General features: G+C 42.2%; 1 protein-coding gene across 1 annotated transcript in view; it reads left to right on the forward strand.

The window, feature by feature from the left end:
- Nucleotides 1-21,499, forward strand: part of Hhla1 (HERV-H LTR-associating 1) — a 45,246-nt gene extending 23,747 nt beyond the window's left edge. The window contains exons 13-17 of the mRNA XM_055626288.1: nt 9,183-9,251; nt 9,585-9,659; nt 14,714-14,870; nt 20,413-20,495; nt 21,456-21,499. Of these exons, the coding sequence (XP_055482263.1) occupies nt 9,183-9,251; nt 9,585-9,659; nt 14,714-14,870; nt 20,413-20,495; nt 21,456-21,499 (428 nt within the window). The remainder of the gene's footprint in view (nt 1-9,182; nt 9,252-9,584; nt 9,660-14,713; nt 14,871-20,412; nt 20,496-21,455) is intronic.
- Nucleotides 21,500-22,040: the final 541 nt, after the last annotated feature.

The raw sequence follows: 22,040 nt of genomic DNA on the forward strand, positions 1-22,040 counted from the left end.
GAGTGTCTTTTTGCTTCTGGGTCAACTCACTCAGGATGATCCTTTCCAGGTCCCACCATTTACCTGCAAATTTCATGATTTCCTTATTTTTCATTGCTGAGTAATACTCCATTGTATAGATGTACCACAGTTTCTGCATCCATTCTTCAGTTGAGGGGCATCTGGGTTGTTTCCAGCTTCTGGCTATTACAAATAAAGCTGCTACAAACATGGTTGAACAAATGTCCTTGTTGTGTACTTGCGCCTCTTTTGGGTATATGCCTAGGAGTGGTATGGCTGGATCTTGAGGAAGCGCTATTCCTAGTTGTCTGAGAAAGCGCCAGATTGATTTCCAGAGTGGTTATACCAGTTTACATTCCCACCAGCAGTGGAGAAGGGTTCCCCTTTCTCCACAACCTCTCCAGCATGTGTTGTCCCTTGAGATTTTCATCTTGGCCATTCTGATGGGTGTAAGGTGAAATCTCAGGGTTGTTTTGATTTGCATTTCCCTAATGGCTAATGAGGTTGAGTATTTCTTTAAGTGCTTCTCTGCCATTTGATATTCCTCTACAGAGAATTCTCTCTTTAGCTCTGTTCCCCATTTTTTAAGTGGATTACTTGGTTTGTTGCTTTTCAGCTTGTTTAGTTCTTTATATATATTGGATATGAGTCCTCTGTCAGATAGAGGGTTGGTGATGATTCTTTCCCAATCTGTAGGCAGTCGCTTTGTTTTGATGACGGTGTCCTTTGCTTTACAGAAGCTTTTCAATTTCATGAGGTCCCATTTATTGATTGTTGCTCTTAGAGCCTGTGCTGTTGGTGTTCTGTTCAGGAAGTTTTCTCCTGTACCAATGAGTTCTAGGGTATTCCCCACTTTTTTTTCTAGCCGATTTAATGTGTCTGGTTTTATGTTGAGGTCGTTGATCCACTTGGACTTCAGTTTTGTGCAGGGTGATAAGTATGGATCTATTTTCATTTTTCTACATGTAGATATCCAGTTGGACCAGCACCATTTGTTAAAGATGCTATCTTTTTTCCATTGTATGGTTTTGGCATCTTTGTCAAAAATCAGGTGTCCGTAAGTGTGTGGGTTTATTTCTGGGTCTTCTGTTCGATTCCATTGATCCACCATTCTGTTTCTATGCCAGTACCATGCAGTTTTTATAACTGTTGCTCTATAGTACAGCTTGAGATCAGGGATGGAGATACCTCCAGAAGATCTTTTATTGTAGAGGATTGTTTTAGCAATTCTCGGTTTCTTGTTATTCCATACGAAGTTGAAAATTTTTCTTTCCAGGTCTGTAAAGAATTGTGTTGGCAATTTGATGGGAATTGCATTAAATCTGTAGATTGCTTTTGGTAAGATGGCCATTTTTACTATGTTAATCCTGCCAAGCCATGAGCATGGGAGATCTTTCCATCTTCTCATATCTTCCTCTAATTCTTTCTTCAGAGACTTGAAATTTTTTTCATACAAGTCTTTGACTTGCTTGGTTAGGGTTACGCCAAGGTACTTTATGTCATTTGTGGCTATTGTGAATGGTGTTGTTTCTCTAATTTCTTTCTCAGCCCTTTTGTCTTTTGTATACAGGAGTGCTACTGATTTTTTTGAGTTAATTTTGTATCCGGCCACTTTGCTGAAGGTGTTTATCAGCTGTAGGAGTTCCCTGGTAGAGTTTTTGGGGTCACTCATATATACTATCATATCATCTGCAAATAGTGATATAGTGATAATTTGACTTCTTCCTTTCCCATCTGTATCCCCTTGATCTCCTTCGACTGTCTTATTGCTCTAGCAAGGACTTCCAGCACTATGTTGAAGAGATATGGAGACAGTGGGCAGCCTTGTCTTGTCCCTGATTTCAGAGGTATTGCTTTAAGTTTCTCTCCGTTCAGTTTGATGTTGGCTATAGGCTTGCTGTATATCGCCTTTACTATGTTTAGATATGTGCCTTGTATCCCTGATCTCTCCAGTACTTTAAACATGAATGGATGTTGGATTTTGTCAAATGCTTTTTCAGCATCTAGGGAGATTATCATGTGGATTTTTTTCTTTCAGTTTGTTAATATGGTGGATCACATTGATGGATTTCCGTATATTGAACCACCCCTGCATACCTGGGATGAAGCCTACTTGGTCATAGTGGATAATATCTTTGATGTGTTCTTGGATCCGGTTTGCAAGTATTTTGTTAAGTATTTTTGCATCAATGTTCATAAGGGAGATTGGCCTGAAATTCTCTTTCTTTGTTGAGTCTTTGTGAGGTTTAGGTACCAAGGTGATTGTGGCTTCATAGAATGAGTTTGGTAATGTTCCTTCTGTTTCTATTTTGTGGAATAGTTTGAAGAGAATTGGAGTTAGCTCTTCTTTGAAGGTCTGGTAGAATTCTGCGCTGAAGCCATCTGGTCCTGGGCTTTTTTTTGGATGGGAGACGTTTGATGACTGCTTCTATTTCTTTGGGGGATATAGGACTATTTAGTTGATTTACCTGGTCCTGATTCAGCTTTGGTGAGTCAAATCGATCAAGAAAATTGTCCATTTCATTTAGATTTTCAAATTTTGTGGCATATAGACTTTTGAAGTAAGTCCTGATGATTGTTTGGATTTCCTCAGTGTCTGTAGTTATGTCCCCCCTTTCATTTCTGATTTTGTTGATTTGGGTGGTGTCTCTCTGCCTTTTAGTTAGCTTGGCTAAGGGTTTGTCTTTCTTGTTGATTTTCTCAAAGAACCAGCTCTTGGTTTTATTGATTCTTTGAATTGTTTTATTTGTTTCTAATTGATTGATTTCAGCCCTGAGTTTGATTATTTCCAGGCGTCTACTCCTTTTTGGTGTGTCTGCTTCTTCTTTTTCTAGGGTTTTTAGTGGGCCATTAAGTTGCTTGAATGAGCTGTCTCGAATTTCTTCTTGAAGGCACTTAGTGCTATGAACTTTCCTCTTAGCACTGCTTTCATTGTGTCCCACAAGTTAGGGTATGTTGTGTCTTCATTTTCATTGAGTTCTAGAAAGGCTTTAATTTCTTTCTTTATTTCTTCCCTGACCCAGCTGTCATTTAGTAACAAGTTGTTCAGTTTCCATGAGTGTGTAGGCTTTTTGCTATTTCTGTTGTTGTTGAAGTCCAGCTTTATTCCATGGTGATCAGACAGGATACAAGGGATTATTTCAGTCTTCTTGTATCTGTTGAGGCTTGCTTTGTGACCAACTATATGGTCTATTTTGGAGAAGGTTCCATGAGGTGCTGAGAAGAAGGTAAATTCTTTTGTGTTTGGGTGTAAAGTTCTGTAGATGTCTGTGAGGTCCATTTGATTCATGACCTCTGTCAGAGATATTGTTTCTTTGTTTAATTTCTGTTTTGTTGACCTGTCCTTTGTTGAGAGTGGGGTGTTGAAGTCTCCCACTATTAATGTGTGGGGATCTATATGTGGTTTAAATTTTATCAATGTTTCTTTTACAAATGTGGGTGCTCTTGTATTTGGGGCATAGATGTTCAGGATTGTGATGTCTTCCTGATGGAATTTTCCCTTGATAAGTATGAAGTGTCCTTCCTCATCTCTTTTTATTAATTTTGGTTGAAAGTCTATTTTATCAGATATTAGAATGGCTACTCCTGCTTGTTTCTTGGGTCCATTTGCTTGGAAAGTCATCTTCCAACCTTTTACCCTCAGGTAATGTCTATCTTTGTGTCTTAGGTGTGTTTCTTGTATGCAACAGATTGCTGGGTTTTGTTTACGTATCCATTCTGTTAATCTGTGTCTTTTTACTGGAGAGTTGAGTCCATTGATGTTGAGAGAGATTAATGACCAGTGGCTGTTAGATCCTTTGATTTTGATGTTGGCTGTGTTCATAAGTTTGTGTGCTTGGTTGCTTTTTGTTTTGCTGTAGTAAGGTTAATTATTTCCTGTGTTTTCTTGACAGAAGCTAATTTTCTTGGGTTGTATTTTCCCTTCCAGTGTCTTCTGTAATGCTGGATTTGTGTGTAGGTATTGTTGAAATTTGTTTTTGTCATTGAATATCTTGTTTTCTCCGTCTATGAGGACTGAGAGTTTTGCAGGGTATAGTAGCCTGGGTTGACATCTGTGTTCTCTTAGGGTCTGCATGATATCTGTCCAGGCCCTTCTGGCTTTCATAGTTTCTGTTGAAAAGTCAGGTGTGATTCTAATGGGTTTGCCATTATATGTTACTTGGCCTTTTTCCCTTGCAGCTTTTAGTATTTTTTCTTTGTTCTGTATACTTCCTGTTTTAATTATTATGTGGCGGGAGGATTTTCTTTTCTGGTCAAATTTGTTGGGTGTTCTGTAGGCCTCATGTATCCTTATTGGCTTCTCCTTTAACTTGGGGAAATTTTCTTCAATGATTTTGTTGAAAATATTTTCTGGGCCTTGGAGAAGGGAGTCTTCTTTTTCCTCTATTCCTATTATTCTTAGGTTTTGTCTTTTCATATTGTCTTGGATTTCTTGGACGGTCTATGTCAGGAATTTTTTGGATTTAACATTTTCTTTGACAGATACATCGATTTCTTCCATTGTATCTTCTACACCTGAGATTCTTTCTTCCATTTCTTGTATTCTGTTGGTTATGCTTACCTCTGTACTTCCTGTTTTCTTCCCTAAATTCTTCCTCTCCATTATTTCCTCCATTTGTGTTTTCTTTAATTTTTCTAGTTCTATCTTCAGGTCTTGAGTTGTTTTGTTTACTTCCTTCACCTGTCTGCTTGTATTTTCCTCTTTTTCTTTTAGTTCCTTCAACTCTGTCTCTTTGATTTCTTTCAGTGATTTAATTATTTCTTCTCTGAAGGCCACAAGCTGTTTGGCTGCATCTTCCCGTATTTCTTCACGGATGGCCCTAATTTGCTTGTCTTTATCTTCCTCCATTTCTTTACGGATAGCCATGATCTGTTTGGTTTTATCTTCCTCTAATTCTTTACGTATTTTATCTGTTTCCTCTATTATTCTCTTCATCAACATAGATGTAAGGTCATCTTCTTGATTTTCTATTATGCTGCATTGTTCAGGGCTGTTCGCCCCTGGATGGCTGGGTTCTGGAGATGCCATATTGCTCTGTCTTTTGTTGGTTGAGCCTTTACGCTGACCTCTACCCATTGGGCTGATTTAGGTTTTGGCTATTAGTTTCTGTGCTTCCTGGAGTCCTGAGGTAGGGAGTATCCCCTTGGCCGGAAGATGATTTTTCCTGAAGGAGTCCTTCTCTGCTTTTTGGTTATGGTCACTGTATGGCCAGTGTTTCTCCGGAGTTGCCACTGCTCACCTCAGGTTTATAGCCCTGAGTAGTAGCTGTGGTCTATGTTAGGCAGGGGGGGATCTCCTCTTACCCATAAAATTTCTCAAGACAGCTGCCCCACTGCTGGGTTTCTTGTTATAAATTTAGTGTGCTCCTGCTCACTAAATTTCTATGTACAGTCCTCTTGAAGAAACTGCTGATTCCCTAGCTATGGGGTTTTCTCCCAACAGGGAAACTCAGTCTGTTATCCTGGGGCGCACAGTTCTGTCTGAGAAAGTGGGAGGTGCACTCAGCAAGTCTCTGGGCCAAAGGCTGATTGCTCTGCTCTGGACCTGGAGAATGTGCACCTAGGTTGAGTTGGCGCCTGGGGGCACTGCTCTGGTCTGGAGGCTGGGTGCCTCACTCTGGACCAGAAGCTGTGTGTCTCTGTCTGGGATGGCGGCTGTACGCACCACTCTGGTCCAGACGCTGTGGGTGCAGCCCCCCTGAAGGATCAGGGATTCCTAGTTTTGGCAGTCCAGCCAGGGACAACTGGCCAATCCCTGGCACAGTATCTGAGGGCTGCTGTAATGGCTCTTCGGCTCCTGCAGGTCCGAGGATGCAGCTGTGTGTCCCAGTGCCCCAGGGGAACGCAACAATGGCGGCAGAGCACAGTGCTCCTGCCTGCACTAGAGTCTGCGTGAGTCCAGGAAGTGTTTTGGTGCTGGGTGTCCTAAGCTGGGGTTTCCTCCTGCCAGAGACACGCAGTCTGGTGCCCTGTTGCCCTGGTGCCCACAGTTCTATCTGAGGCGGCGAATCGCGCGCAGGCAGGGCTCCGTGCAGGCAGGCGCCTTTGTCCCTCCCGGCTCTGGGTCCGGGCTGGCTCCTGGGGCACCCGCGGAACCCGAGTCTTTTCCAGGGGATGTCTGGGCAACCTGGGGTCGGTCCCAATTGTTTCCTGCTCCGTGGGGTTATCTCTCGACTGGGAAATCCAGTCTATGGTGTTGTGGGCCCACAGTTCAGTCTGGGACCGTGACCAGATCGCGCTGGCGTGTAGCTCTGGGCTGGCGACCAAGCGCCTGGCGGAACGGGGATCTCTTCCGCGTTTAGCCGGGTGAGTTAAAGCTGATCGAATCCCCCACCGTGGGGTATCCTCTCATCTGAGAAACACAACCACTTGTGTTTTATGGCCGCGAGTTCTGATTGCTGGTCACTGTGCCAATCCTGCTGTGCTGCTCCTCAGAATGAGAGTCCTCCCGGTGCTGCCATCTTGCCCCGCCTCGAAAATAAGTTATTTTATAAATGACGTAAAGCAAACTCATTCTTCTTCTTTTCTTTATTCCAGTCCTTTATTCTAATTTATGAACAAATAAAAAAATACTCTTTTTTCACAGGACTGTCCCATCTGCCCTTCTTTCTATTTTCATATCAATTGTAGAGAGTAAATGGTTTCACTATAACATTGCCATATATGCGTATAACATACTTGACTATAGCTACCTTCTACCACTTTGCATTATTCATATTTTCTCTCCCTCTTTCCTGTTCTCTTTTGACATCTCTAGCATTTTCTGTTTTAGTTTCCTACAAACTCCCATTCTGGATTTTCTTTTCCTTGTACCACTGTCTGTCACTGGCCACTAGAAGTCAGCACTCTAGACAAGTTAACTGCCTTTGTTGCATAGTATTGATCACATTATGTTGATCACATATACAGCATGTTTATCTGATGTAAGGTGACATGTGATAAATGTTAATTCCACATACAGATATATGTATGCCATCAAGTCATAAGGAAAGCTTGATCTGTAAAATAGGACATACCAAGTTTGATTCCAGTGTTGTACTGCATCTGTATCCATGTGTGTTCATGCATGTATGTATACAATGAAGCCTTGGAAAGCAAATCAAAATGCATTTACATCTTGACCTTATATCTAGCCGTACAGTTCCCGGATCAAATTTGGAGAGTATAGTCACCTTGATTTTCATTTTCTTTATCCAATGTTCATGACTTGTCCATAATTTTTCTTCTCACAGACAAAATTTATATTTTTAGTTACTCACTTTAAAAAGCCTTTCTTCTGATATTTACAGGTGTCTGGAAATCTTCCTGCCAATCATGGTTAGCTGGCTGTCACATGCATCACAGCTGTAGTTTCAGTGACTGTGAACTTAACATTTCTCCCCTCTAGGCTGTACTCTCCCTAAGGATTTATGTCTTCAGATGAAGGCTTCTCTAAAAAAGGCATTCAATAAAAGTTTGTCAGATGACTGAGCTTCCCAAGAAATACAGAGAGAGGAAGGAGCACACGAAATTTAACACACTCATACACACACACACACACACACACACACACACACATCTCAGCTGAACCGTGAGGTCTGGGGGATGTCATTTGGACACCTTTAATCATATAAACACCTGACATAATGGTTTTGAGCTCTATCAGCATTTATACTAGTGTAGAGAAAAATTTAAGCAAATTCATTTTTGCTCTGATCAGAGGGCCAGCAATCACCTATAAACTCAGCTCTGTCTCAGAGTCGGACACAGCTGGACTTCGATCTTGCCTATACTACCTACACAACTCACAGAAAATGTTGCTCTCCCTCTGAGCTCCCATGTTCTTGTCATTAAGTAAGAATTTTCAGAGCAGTGAAATCTGCAAGGAGTTTGTCTCAGAATATAAGCACTGTCATATAATCCTTCCCTGCAGCTCTTTTAAGCTGGCCCAGCCAGCCTCAACAGGCACTAAGGCCATCTGTGGGAGTCATGAGACCTTAATCCCTTACACGTCAGTATTCTGTGATCAGAAATAATCAAAATAATTTAATCAAACTAAAAGATAGTCATAGACGAGCTGGATGTGGTTCAGGCTGCTCAAGATTTACACAAAAACCCATCAAGGAAGCAAGCATTAGTGCTACCTCCTTTAGTGGAGGCGAGGGTCTAATCAATATCTGAGTAACCAAAAGATGATATTGACCCCTTCTGAGAAAATATGATTTCTGCTGGAATTGGGGGTCCGGACAGTTATGAGCTGATTGTGAATGGCTGTAGCATTCATCTCTGCAACTCATATGGAGGTCTATAGAGTGACAGCCATGTTGAATCAAACACCACAAAACTCACAGTCCCAGCAGAAGAGTGGCCACGAACAGTGAACTACATTACAGTAGTGTCGGCTGAATCACGGGGTCCACAGCATTTCCTTCGTTTCCACTTCATTTCTGGAGTCCAGCCACTGAACAGTCCTAGTTCCTCACTCCTCTAGGTTTTTGCACACACTTTTTGCTCTGCTTTGGAGGCCAATTCTCACTAACCCTATGTTCCTTACTGTAGTCAACAGTACCACCTGCTGAACTGGTGCCTGTCTATTGGGCCAGGTTGTACTGCAGTCTTACTCTTTTCATTCATCCACAGAATGGAACTGCCAGTTTCTCTTTCTTTCTCTCTTTCTCTTTCTCTCTCTCTGTCTCTCTGTCTCTCTCTCTCTCTCACACACACATACATCTTCTAAAAAAGATGGTTGTTTTGCTGGCTTGTCAGGGCATAAAAGACAGATGTTGAGCACAGGCTATTATTAAAATGATTGACAAATGATTTATCAGGGATGTGGACAGAGTCTATGTGTACAGTATGACTCAGATCAATGACAAGGAAGCCATGTTCCTTTAGTCTCAGAGGGCCCATAATCAAACACTTCCCTCTTCAGTGTAATCACTGTCCTATATGGTGTCACCATGTCTTATTGATATTGGCAAGTTCCCAATGGCCCCATCACGCTTTACCAGTTACTGATGGGACTCATCCATTTCCTTCCACACTCCAGGGAGAACTTGATTGTGGCTACATTTCTTACTCATTCCTTCAGCATCCCACTTGGTGTCTGGCCTAGTCAGCTGCTCTGGTGAGATATGAAGCATCTTCTTCAGATTGGGTTCCTCCTGAAGAGATGCACGTTCATCTCTCTCCTTTCCTCTCAGGAACACTCACGCCTGGAACACAGACTCCAATTCCAACCAAAGCACCAGCCCCTAGAGATCCGCAGACAGGTGAGACTACATGGCCAGACCAAGGAACTCCATACTGCGAAGGAAAGCATAGCCTGGGAAAGGAACCCTGACTGCTACAAGAGCACCTGCAAGCATAATGTCGATGTACTTTATTAGAGCAGAAGGATCAGGATAAATGGTTTCATGGTGTTGGTTGTTGCACTGTAAATCTGTATGATCGTGGCTAAGCCACTTCCTTCCCTTAGGCTGACATTTCCCTGCGTATTTTTAAGGACTGTCATCTCTAAGGTGCTGGGATTCTGTGACTCTGTGTGTAATAGCCCAAAGTCATCTCATTTCAGTTTTGAAGAATGTTCCTCTTGCTGCTTGCAGATGGTGTTCCTGCAGAGTGGCCATTCACCCCTGAGTTAGAGCCAGCCCTGGTCCCAGCAGCCCATCAAGTTTCAAGTGAGTAGGAACACCCAGTCATTGCTTAGGCTTGTGTTTTATTGAAAGAGGTTGTATAGTCTAATAAAGAGGTTTGTTTGATCAATGTAGACTCAGGCTGCTAGGATGCAAATCCCAGCTCATCTGCTTTTGCAAGGTGTGGCCTACAGGATTGATACCCTCAATTTAAAGCAAGAACGACTGCAATTTACTGTGAGCACTAAAAACATCTGTTCTCTTTATTCCCTTCTACATGGTTTTGTATTAAGATAATGTGTACTGAATTGACTTGGGATTTTAAAGCTCAATGTTATTTAATTTGACCAACGTTCATTGATTGAACATCTAAGAAAATGTGCTGATCGCTTTGTAAATAGAAGCTGCTCTTGTGATGAGCTGCTTGTCTGGTTGTTGGCTGAACAAAGCAGGAAGAAGGCGTAAATGTGACTCCAGAATCCACGCTGGGTGTGATTCAGTGTGGCTGTGTTTTAAAGGATGCCCTGCTGGCCATATCCCTAAAAACCCCATTCTCATGGGTTTGAGTAGCAGCGACTTCCTAGGCCTGGGTTTCCAGAACTCACAAAACTTGAATTTCTTTTCTCAGCTTTTGGCTGTTGCGCTCTCTTTCTTTCTGTGCTGTTAGTTCCCTATGACAGAAACTAGACAAAGCAAGTCCGTCAAAGTTTGTCAGGTTCTCAGACCCTTCCTTCTCCTGAATATCTTTCTGTACAAGCTTCCTGACTGTTACAGTGCTGGTTGGTCATATGTCAACAGGGCATTATTAAATTGCTGGAGCCTGCACAGTCTCTTGTTTCCTATATCCTCAGACCTACTCCAAACCTCACCGCCTCCAGGGAATGATAAATGGGCCTTTCAGATACAAAGACCCAACTGTGTTACCAAGAAATTGTGTCTTTGTCTCCTAGGAGATCTAAAGAGAAGAACTGGTGGTGCTGATAATATTGTTAGGTTGAGTTCCAGAGCACATGCTAACTGCATCTACATCATATTTTTATTTATAGCTGTATCTACATAGCAGACTCTGTCCACATATCTACCTGTCATGTATCTTTTGTCTATATATTCCTACTCATTGCTGCTGACACTTCTTTCATACCTGCCTGATAGATCACTATCTGCCTATTTATTGTGTACCATCTCCATCCTTCTATTGTTTATCTCATGAGGTGTTAGCTGCATAAAATAAAGAGATCCTGACATCTTTGAGTAAATTATTTTGCTCATTTAAAAACTGTTTTAAAAAATATGCCACAAAAGTTTTATTAATCATTAATTTATCTCTTCAGTAAACATCTAATGAGCTCCTACCATGTGAGTGACACAGAGTTAGGATATCTCAATTTTTCTGTATAATAATTTTGGAGTGCAATTTTCATTAAAGGATTCTGGTGGGTCCTATAGACGAGAAGCTGAATCTGGAGGCCATAGCTGCCTCCCTCCAACATCTGTGATCATTTCATCATTTTGTATGACCTCCGCTAAGATGTGACACGCACACACATGTACAGACACACTGAAAATGCCTATGAAAGGATGAATATTGTAAGGCTCCTGGGGACAAAAAGCAACCAGATCTTTGTACAGCCAGTGAGGAAGAGAATGCTGGCAGCTGGAGAAGTCAGGCAGGGCCCAACTAAGCAAATACCTTCTGACAAGATGCTGCTAAGTATGTAATCCTGCAGAGCCTTGGCATAAGCAAAACCACAAAAGCCAGAAAGACTGACATTCCTGAGTACTGAACAGGGCCTCAGTGGCTAGAATTTTTGTGCTGAAGGTGAGAGTCATAGGAACTAAGGAAGAGAGGACAGAGAGTGAAATCATCAAGGGCGTTTGGCTCATGTTCTGAGGCATGGGAAAGCTATATGGCCCAATGGGTGCTGTGCAATGATATTCCTGGCCTCAGAGAGGAAAATACAGAGATACTGGAGTGGAAAGTGTAGTGAGGAGATTCAGGCAAGATGATGGTGGCTAAGAGTAAAACACAATTACCTAAGCAGACAGATTTGGATTACATTTAGGAAACAAAATCAAAGGAATGTGATAATAATAGAGTAAGCTTCAGGAGTGCACTGAATTAGATCATGTGACTCCCCTGAGGTCACTTCCTGAAGCAGAGAAGTATAGATTATGTGTAGCATGGAAGTGATGTGTAGAAATCCATCCTTAAGGATGCTGTTTATATAGTAGGAATGTGGGTCTTATCGAGCCTAGAGTCAGGTCTCTGAAGACTCCTTCCCTCCTATGGTGTGACTCGCTTCATGCTTAATGACCTCTTCTGTATGTCAATACTCTCAAAATCTGCATCGCAGTTTTACAAGGTTTAGATGAGGCAATCTTTGTGAAAAACCTAGGTACGTACCTGGTTCACAGTAGATGCTAACTGACACATTGGTGGAAGCTTGGTGGTGCTCTGTGGTGTGGGGGCAGTTAATGTTCTAGTAAACTCGTGGAAAAATATTTTGTTTCTATATGTTTTAAATTTCGCTCACTTTATGAACCCTTTCTTTACTTGCTAAACCTTGCTGATGAATTATAATTTAAATATTCTCAGAGTGGGGTTAGATTCAGTTGTTAGTCTCTTGATTAGTATGGAGACCTGGGTTCCATCCCTAGTGCCACAAAAAGTTTCATGAAATTTAGAATGTAAGTGTGTCAGCATATTGAAGATGTTATTCAACTCAGTTGATGAGAAAACCAAAAAGGTTTTTAAGTTGTATCAACAGGGAATCTGAACAGATTTACAAGCCAATATAGGGAAGTTATTTCAAGTGAGCTTGCCAATTGATAATCAATAGTAATAATTCTTTCTTTTTAAATGAGGCAAAAATCAACTGTTCACTTGCAAGACAACAGTCACTTACATTGCTGTGAACAAGAGTTATCTGCAGTATTCTCAGATAGCTGCTATATATTAGTATCAGTTAACTTGTGCCACTACAGAGCTGTAAAAAAAAATACTCAGTAGAATATCAGTTATATTTACAGACAAAGAGTTACATTCCTGGGATGTGGATGTAGCTCAGTTGGTAGAATGCTTGCCTACCATGCATGAAGTCAATATTCAACACCACATAAATTGAGTGTGGTGGTGTATGCCTGTATTCCTACAACACAAAGGGTGGAGACAGGAGGTTCTAATTTTTTTCAGCTTTATAACAAATTTTAGGCAAGCCTTAACGTCATGAGACTCTGTCTCAAAAGAATCAAATCAAAAGCTTCACCCTCCTATATAACCAGATATCTATCTATATATCTCAGGTCGTCTGCTAGGCAACAGTCCCAACTACATTAAAGGGAAGCCACTATTCCTGTCTTCTCATTTCTAAATGTGTCATTTTGTCTGACGGTGGGTGATGGGTGATGACTGGCCCATCCTGTGTAATTTTAACATCCTAACATAATTTCTAATCCTAAGTGACAAGGACAACCCTGCTTCTCCTTGTTCATTGCTGTACTATCAGCGCCTGGCACATGATAGACTCAAAATTCCAATAATCCAGTCAACAATAATAGCTATCATTTCTGTCTCTTCCATGTCAACAACAGTACCACATGCTCTGTGTAGGACTCACTGATTTCTTCCAGTTGCTCTGCATGCTGGGTTCGAATCTCCTCATTCCTCTTGTAAGGGTGCCTGGGTGAAGTGTCAGGAAATTGATTCTGTTTCAGGAGATCCAATAGGATGAGATCTTTAACAACTCCATTTCTCCTTTGCTTTATATTTGTATTCTTCTCCTAAGTGCCACATACAAAACAATGATAATAATCTGGTTGTGAGATACATACATAACCAACCTATACCTCAAGAAGGAGAGCTCAGAATCGGATGTCCAGCCTGCTAGACTTGGCTTGCTAGATTCATTTTTTGAACCTGCTATTTAGTTTCTTATTGTTGTGACAAAACACATGACAAAAGTGACTGAAGGAAAGAAAGGCTTATTTGAGCACGTGGTTCAAGGATACAGTCCATCACGGCAGGCAAGACAAGAAAGTGGGAGCTTGGAGCAGGTAATCAGATGGTGTCTGCCATTGGGAAACAAAGGGATGAATTCTGATGCTCAGCTGACTTTCTGCTTTTTATTTAGTCCAGGACTTCACCTCATGGAGTGGTGCCACCCACCCTTATAATGGGTTGTCCCACATATGTTAATGATGGACAGCTTGGTCTTTATGTGGGTACCCTAGCAACAAGGGCAGCAGGGTCATATATGATGTGGTTGCCTGCTTTAGGATCACTTTCCCCTAGCTGGGCTGTCTTGTCTGGCCTCAGTGGAGGAGGATGTACTAAGTCCTGATGAGACTTGATGGGCCATGGTGGGTTTGTAAGGGAGACTCCTCTTTTCTGAGGTGAAAGGGAGTCGGGAAAGGGGAGAGGAAGGGATGGTGGGACTGGGAGCAGAGGAGAAAGGGGGCTGTGATTGGGATATTAAATGAATAAATTTATTTTTAAAAATATTTTTAAGAATTGGTCATCCCACCTCAGCCCAGTCTAGGTGATTTTATATGCTTTCAAGTTGACAATCAATACCAACCATCATACCTTCTTGCTGCCTTACACATGTGTGTGCATATGTGCATGCATTCATACATGCTCTTCACACACACCACACAAACACGCACTCACACCCATGCACACTCACATGCATGCACACAAAAACATACACACACACACAGTGCAACATACCCTCTGTATTTAAAGCATTGTCCATTTTCCCCAACCAGCTATCCCCTTGCATGATAGTTCTCTATCCTCTGTACCAGTGGTGCCTCCTCCCACCCCCCCGTGCATTTCTGTTCCATACTTCAAATGTTTCTCTATAGCATGCTTCTCAGAGAACCCATGTCTGGCCAATTCTTGAGCCTGATTACCATAACTCTATACCTGTCTCTTGACATTCTCACACCGAGCAGGAATGAACCCACACTCTCTATTGTCTGTTTCCAACCTACCTGAAATAAGGGCTAGATGGTACTCACCTATTAGAGGCCTTACCGAAGGGAAGGCATTTGCTGAGCTCTTACTGATTTCACATGTCTGAGATTGCATATTCCAGGGTGTCCTCGGCCACTCCTCAAAGAAGAAACCATTGCAGACACTCCTCTACCCCTGGTCATGAAGAAACTCAACCCATGCCTGATGGAACTCTGCCGCTACTTCCAGAAATGCCTCTGTGCAAGCCAAAAGAGGGATTACAGTTTAGAAGCCACAAGGTAATCTGGGACAGTGACTCCTTTGCACACCAATAGTGTGTAGCCTCTCTGCAACTTATCAGGTAACCAGGCGTTAAACAGTTCCCATACAGGTGACAGGTGACCTAAGGGAGCTTACTCTACAGTGTGACCTCTACTAGATGGTTACATCTATGAAGAGGGTAATAAATAAGTTCCCAGGCCCAGAAGTGAGAACAAGCCAGGAAGTGGAATTTCTTCACAGTGAAGAAAAGAGAAATCTTCAAAACAATACTTTTTATATTATTTAAGGTCAGCTTACTTCAGTAGATCCTTCTCTCACTAACTGATCATATGTTGAATCCCTACTGTCTATCAGTCATGCATTATATTAAGCCAAGTGTTGGCTTAAAGATGAATCACAAAATAGATCCAGAAACTGGGCCATAGTTGGTGGGATATAATAGTTGTACAGCACAAGTTAAAATAAATAAAAGGGTTAGGACTAAGTCATTAATACAAGCAAAAATGTACTAGTCATATTAAATGCATTAGTCATAGTGTTATCAGAACTGAAAACATCCGTACAGGGCTAGAGAGATGATTCGGCAGTTAAGAGCGCTTGATGCTCTTCCAGAAGACCTGAGTTCAGATCCCAGTAACCATGGCAAGTGGCTCACAAATATCTGTTACTCCAGTTCTGAAATTTTCTTTGGCTTCTACATGGATGGGCAGACAGACAAATGTACACACACACATACATACATACACACACAAATCGAAATGCAGAAAGAAAAAATAATCACAGAAAAGTAAGAATAACAAGGAAAGGAAGAATTCCCATGGAAAATTCTGGGTTGATTTATAGAAATAATGCAGCTGCTCACTTGGCCTTTTACTCTGTCCCCATATTTTCACTGAATAGTAAATTATTCCACAAACTCACATAAAACATTAAATATAGTACAAGAATGCCAATGTGAAGGAGGATCATGTAGCTGGGTATGTTTTCTTGAATAATAGTACTTCTGAGATTTAAAATCTAAGCACTATTTAGTGGGAAAGTTGGTAATATAAAGAGAGAAATTTCCAACCAGTATGACAACTATTACAGAAGATCCAGAATCAAATGCTATAGGATCCCATCAGAAACGGGACATCCAGGATTTGGTTAAGGCATAGAACTTATGAAGGTAGGAAATGGGAGAAGTCACTCCAGCAAACAATGAGATAACATATGAAAAGATGGAGTGAAACACAGCCTGAACATTTCCAGACTTCTGGGATGCTGGATGTGTCTGCAACAGCAATGGTAGGCCCTGGTGCTGCCTTTATCCCTGTTCAAAATGACCTTGTTCTTTCAATCACACACGTGTTTACTTATAACTCATTCTCCTCAAATCTTGCCATAGATTCCAGTGTCTTTCTAATCTGTTCCTTCATTTATTGTATCTTCCATACCTGAGACTCTTTCTTCCATCTCTTGTAGTCTGTTGGTTATGTTTTACCTCAGTAGTTCCCGTTTTCTTCCCTAAGTTTTTCCCCTCCATTATTTTCTCCATTTGTGTTTTAATTTTTCCAGTTTCCACATTTGTATCTGGGACAGTGAGTTGGGCACACAGGCAGGTCTCTGGGCTGGCAGCTGAGCTCCCACTGGATCACAAGACCTTTTCCAGAGACTATCTAGGTGACATGAGATCGGTCCCGATTCCTTCCTTCACCGGGTGGTTTTCTCTCGACCTGAAATCCCAGTCTCTGAACTGAAAATCCCAGTTCAGTCTAGGATGTTGATCAGAACACACAGGCGTGTGACTCTCTGGACTGGCTACTGAGTGTCTGCCAGGACCCAAGAACTCTACCGAGGTTTAGCTGGGTGACCTGAACACGATTGATTCCCTCATAGTGAGGTTTCCTCTCACCTGGGAAACACAATCACTGTTGTTTTAGGGCCCAGTGTTCGATCTCTTGGTCACTGTGCAGTCACTGCTGTCCTGATCTTCAGACACAGTGTCCTTCCAGTGCCTCCTTCTTGGATCCCCCTTGTGCAGTCTCTTTTATTTTTTTTTGCATTAATTACAGTTTATACACTTTGTATCCCAGCTGCAGCCCCCTTACTCATTCTCTCCCATTCCCACCCTCCCTCTCTCATCTCTTCCCATTCCCCTCTCCAAGTCCACTGATAGGGAAGGTCCTTCTCCCCTTCCATCTGATCCTAGCCTATCAGGTCTCATCAGGACTGGCTGCATTGTCTTCCTCTGTGGCCTGGTAAGGCTGCTCCTCCCTGGGGAGGAGGCGGAGCGTGATCATGGAGCCAGTCACTGAGTTCATGTCAGAGACAGTCTCTATTCCCCTTACTAGGGTACCCACTTGTACATTGAACTGCCACGGGCTTCCTCTGTGCATGGGGTCCAGGTTATCTCCATGAATGGTCCTTGGTTGGAGTATCAGTCTCAGAAAAGATCCCTGTTCCCAGATATTTTGGTTCTGTTGTTCTCCTTGTGGAGCTCCTGTCCACTGTAGGTCTTTCTATCTCCCCCTTCTTTCATAAGATTCCATGCACTCTGCCCAAAGTTTGGTTATGAGCCTCAGCATCTGCTTTGATAACCTGCTGGATAGAATCTTTCAGAGGCCCTCTGTGGTAGGCTCCTGTCCTGTTTCCTGTTTTCTGACTCTTCCAATCAATCTTTTTTAACTCAGTGTGTTCTGTGAGTCTGGCTCTGCTACTAGATGCTAGAAGAGCTGCAAGCTGTGCCAGTATACTCCTGCTACTGCCCAGGTAGGACAGGAGCAGGAGCCAGCAGCTGCTGTTAAGAGGAATAGCTGTCTCTTCACTTATTAGTAGAACATACAGAACCCTAGAAGCTCAACCATTCATTTTGTCAGATTAAAAACTCTGGTTTCTTAATCTCTCTTCCTTATTTAACCTCTTTCCAAGCGGAGTCCTTTTTGAGACTTCCAATTTGGAGTCCCTCCCACAATACTGGAGACATGCCTTTCCATATTGTAGGATGACAGAAACTGAGTCCCTTTCACTTTTAATGGATGGCAGATGACAAATAATGACGTCTTCATGGTTTTCAGGTATCTGCATCTCCTGATGCATGGAATTTGCACATTGATGAGTGCTTCAGTCTAGTTCATACCGATGGCACTAAAGCTGGCCCTGATACCAAAACCCAAAGACAGAAACAGCAGGCTGCCTTCACCACAGCTTTTCCTCCATGATCATTTAGCCTAGAGGTTCTCAACCTGTAGGTTGCAACCCCTTTAACAAACCACTGTCTCCAAAAATATTTACATTATGGTTCATAACAGTAGCAAAATTACAATTTTGAAGTGGCAATGAAAATCATTTTTATGGTTAGGGCTAAGTACAATATGAGGAACTGCCTTCAAGGGTCACAGCATTGGGAAGGTTGAGAACATATGGTTTAGTCTTTTTTGTATGAAAGACTTATCCTCTAAGTCATTCAACAAACCTTGTTGTTAACATAACTTTGAGTCTATTACCTGCCAAGTATGGCTATTTATGTACTAGTGACTTGCCTTGCCATATTAACTTGGGGGAAGGACCAAGATATTCTGTCCCAGGTTTGGGGATGGCTATGTTATCATGAAGTACTGTCTTTCCTGGTCATAGGGGAAGAAATTTTCCATCTAACGAACAAGCTGTGACTTGAGGTTCCAAATGACAACTTTGGCTTTTTGAAAAGAGGCCATATGACAACGGAAGTTCTGGCCATGTCTGAAGGTTCACAGAGCAACTCAGACGGCCTAATATCTCATTTGTTAGCATTACATCATAAAGAAGACTATTTGCCAGCATAGTTTGACATTCTTACTATGTTGGAAACAGTATAAGACTTCTTAAAATTGTTTAAAAAATATACCTCATATGCCATCACATTGACTGAGAAGGATTGAGGTGAGAATATGAGCCAAGGGTCCCAAAGCCTTATTTAGCTGACTAAACACTGATTTGGGCTAGAAGTCAATCAGGCTTTTAGGTTCTATAACTTACATGCAATGTGGTGTTGAGACTACTCACATAGGCTATTTGAACCTTATTTGATTTATCCCATAATGAACTTAGTCCTGCCCACATTTCAGGCCACATAATTTTCTCACATAATTTCAAGAGAAAGACAGCAACATTCTTGCTACAGAGACAGTGTCGTGAAATGAAATGAGACAATGTATCTGATACTTTCGCCAGCACCAGGAACACTGTACTCTTGGGCTAGTGGCTGTGCTGGGACTTGCTGCATGGATCCCCTTTCTGGCACACTTGACATGTTGTGACTATGGCAACCAAATGCTTAGGTGCTGTGATGAGCTGTGCTGAGTTGTCCAGGTTTGACATATTATCCCTTCTTGAGCAGGTCCAGGGTTATAAGGAGAGGGGTCCTATTGTGTCCATCATTGAGATACACCCCTGCTGTTTCCAGTCGGCTTTATACTAACTGATCTGGCTTATGCAAACTCCATTTTCCAGAATGCCTAGGCATTCGGTTTCCTGTTTGCTCACGCAGTGGAAGACACTGGCAGAAAGGAGAGGACCGGAAGCTTTTCTACATTTCTGCATTTCCAGAAATAGGTGTCTCTTCTGAGGTTGCAGCCTCTGTAACAAAGGAGCACACCCCTTCCCTTCTGTGCTCATTGCACACTTGCCGCTGTCTCTTCTGCCTGGTGACCCACTGTCCAGCAGACATAGGATTGCCTCTTTCCTTCTTGCCGTGATTTCTTTCTTCTCTTCTAACCTGTTTGGGGCCAACTTCCAGTGTGAATGTACTTTATTAAAGCACTTAGTTCTTTTCACTTTCCTGATGGGGTCCTGACTGAAATATTGGTCTATTTGACTATGGGAATAACAAAGTTTTCTAGAACAGGCTGGACTACCTAGGTTAACATCCACACAGCTGGGGCTGAAGAGATAGGTCCGCAGTTAAAAGCACCTCTTCTTGCAGAGGAAAACTCCAACATGCCTGGTTCAACCACCTCAGATGCTAGATCTGTCACATCAAACCACTGACAACCTGGCTGAAATCTCTCCTTACAGCATGCCTGTAGCCTCTCCACTACAGAGTTCTGAAGTAACACTGAGTGTCTAAGATCAGCTGTGTATTACTTTACAATGCATTTGCTGCGTGGCAACCAACAGCATTCTTCCCCTCCTGCTCTTCCTCCCACAATACAAATGAACATCCCCACTTATTGGACATTTACACACTGGTATAGTTCAGGAACTTCACATATATCATCTCTTTTAATATACCATTGTTTTTTACTTACGTATGAATAAATGAAGGCCGAGAGAATTAAGTAGCCAACCTAAACTCACGCAGGCTAACACACTGTAGATCTAAGATTAAAAATTAATCTCATTGGCCCCAAAGTCTGGGCTCTTTCCTAACAAGCTTTCTTCTGTACCCTTCCTGCCATACTCTATAAAGATAAATAGAGGGTTCTTTGATGTAAACAATGGGCTATATCCATACTTGTATAATTACTCTTTTTTATTCTGGTTATCTTCTCATGATCATCACAGGAGAGTGACCACTCCCACCTTTGATTGAACCTGTAGGTATTGTCTGGAATACTATTCTTGGTTTCTGAAGAATGCTACACTGATCTGCCAGAGGGTGAAGAGGGTATCCCACTCTCGCAGTAAGTACCCAGCTTACTGATGTGATGGCTCAGTAGTGAGTGCATTTGAAGGTTTTGTGACTCTGATAGGTTGACTCACCTTAGCCTGGTCCAGAAGACTGCTGTAGCTCACAAAGTCACCGTCAAGTCAAGATAGGTTACTGTTCAGTCAACCCCTCAGCGTTTACAAGAAGGACAGAAAGCTGTGAAGTCAGTTGATCACTTACATCTGCCTCTGTGTGAACCCAAGCAAGGTTCTTAGGCTCTGAGTTCCACCCAAGCTAAAAATAAAAAATAAAAAAAGGAAGGAAGGAAGGAAGGAAAAAAAGAAAGGAAGGAAGGAAGGAAGGAAAGAAGAAAGGAATGAAGGAACAAAGGGAAGAAGGAAGGAAGGAAGGAAGGAAGGAAGGAAGGAAGGAAGGAAGGAAGAAAGGAAGAAAGGAAGGAAGAAAGGAAGGAAGAAAGGAAGGAAAATAGAAACCAAACCACAAACCCCACAAAAACACTGAAATTTTCAACCAAGTTGTATGCAAATAATTTAAGGCAGAGAGGACAAAAAGCCCTCCATTCACTGGATTGAGGGTTCTGAAGTCAAGGGCAGAATTCCCTCACCTTGTGTGGGCATAGGCTAGGACAGCTTGCCAGCACATTATCTTATGCCTTTCCTCCCTACTCTGATGAAACCTCTGAACACACAACTTGTTATGTTTACTGATCAGTTTATTAATGAGTTTAAATAACCATAATGGGAAGATGATATGGACACAGTTGGGTATTGAGACAACAGCATCCGGGCAGACAGTGAAAAAGTATGGCTGTTCCTTCCTCCACTCTGCTGCTGACTAGCAAGGGACTCTCATAGAAAGGACCTGCACTGTGCTTGCCCTCAGGAAGAACTTGAACTGTGGGTGGTACTATTTGATTTTATGTCTCTGTTCTTTTCCAGTATCAGTGCCCTGAGTCCCTTTCTTGCTCTTTCAGCCTTGAAGCAAAAATGCCTTGAGAATGTCTGCAAGTTTGTGTGAACAGCAAACAGTGACTTCTACCACCAAACCTTCACCTTGGTTTTGTTCCAGCTTGGCTGTGTTTTCAAAATCCAGGCATGCCCAGCCAAGTCATCTGTAGAAGGGAAGAGATTTTCTTTCCTGTCAATCTGTATAATGCACTGAAGGCAGAAGTGTCATCGTCAGTGGAATGACACCAGGTTTCTCTGCCTGCTTCAGAGGAATGGAAAACCGTGAACTGGGTTTGAGAACCTACCATTAGGCCAGAAGCAATTCTGATACAAGAGAACTGGGGTAGCGGGTTCATATTAGTGTGCACATAGCAATCCAGCATAGAGAATACTGGAGGTGACTCAAACTTGGTACTTTGGGAGGACAGCAGGAGGATACATTGAAAAGGCCTGACTCTGCACTCCAGAGGGCTCTCACTATGGTGCTGTGCAACGGGTGAACACTTGGCTGCATACAGCTTGCAGTGCTACAGCATCAAGATCCTCTTCCAAGTTCCTAAGGAGGAGGTGATGGAAACATTTCTTGCGAGCATGAAGATGTGGAGATCTTA

Source organism: Psammomys obesus, unplaced genomic scaffold (assembly GCF_907164565.1).
Source record: "Psammomys obesus unplaced genomic scaffold, mPsaObe1.curated_primary_1811, whole genome shotgun sequence".
NCBI classification, from domain to species: Eukaryota; Metazoa; Chordata; class Mammalia; order Rodentia; family Muridae; genus Psammomys; species Psammomys obesus.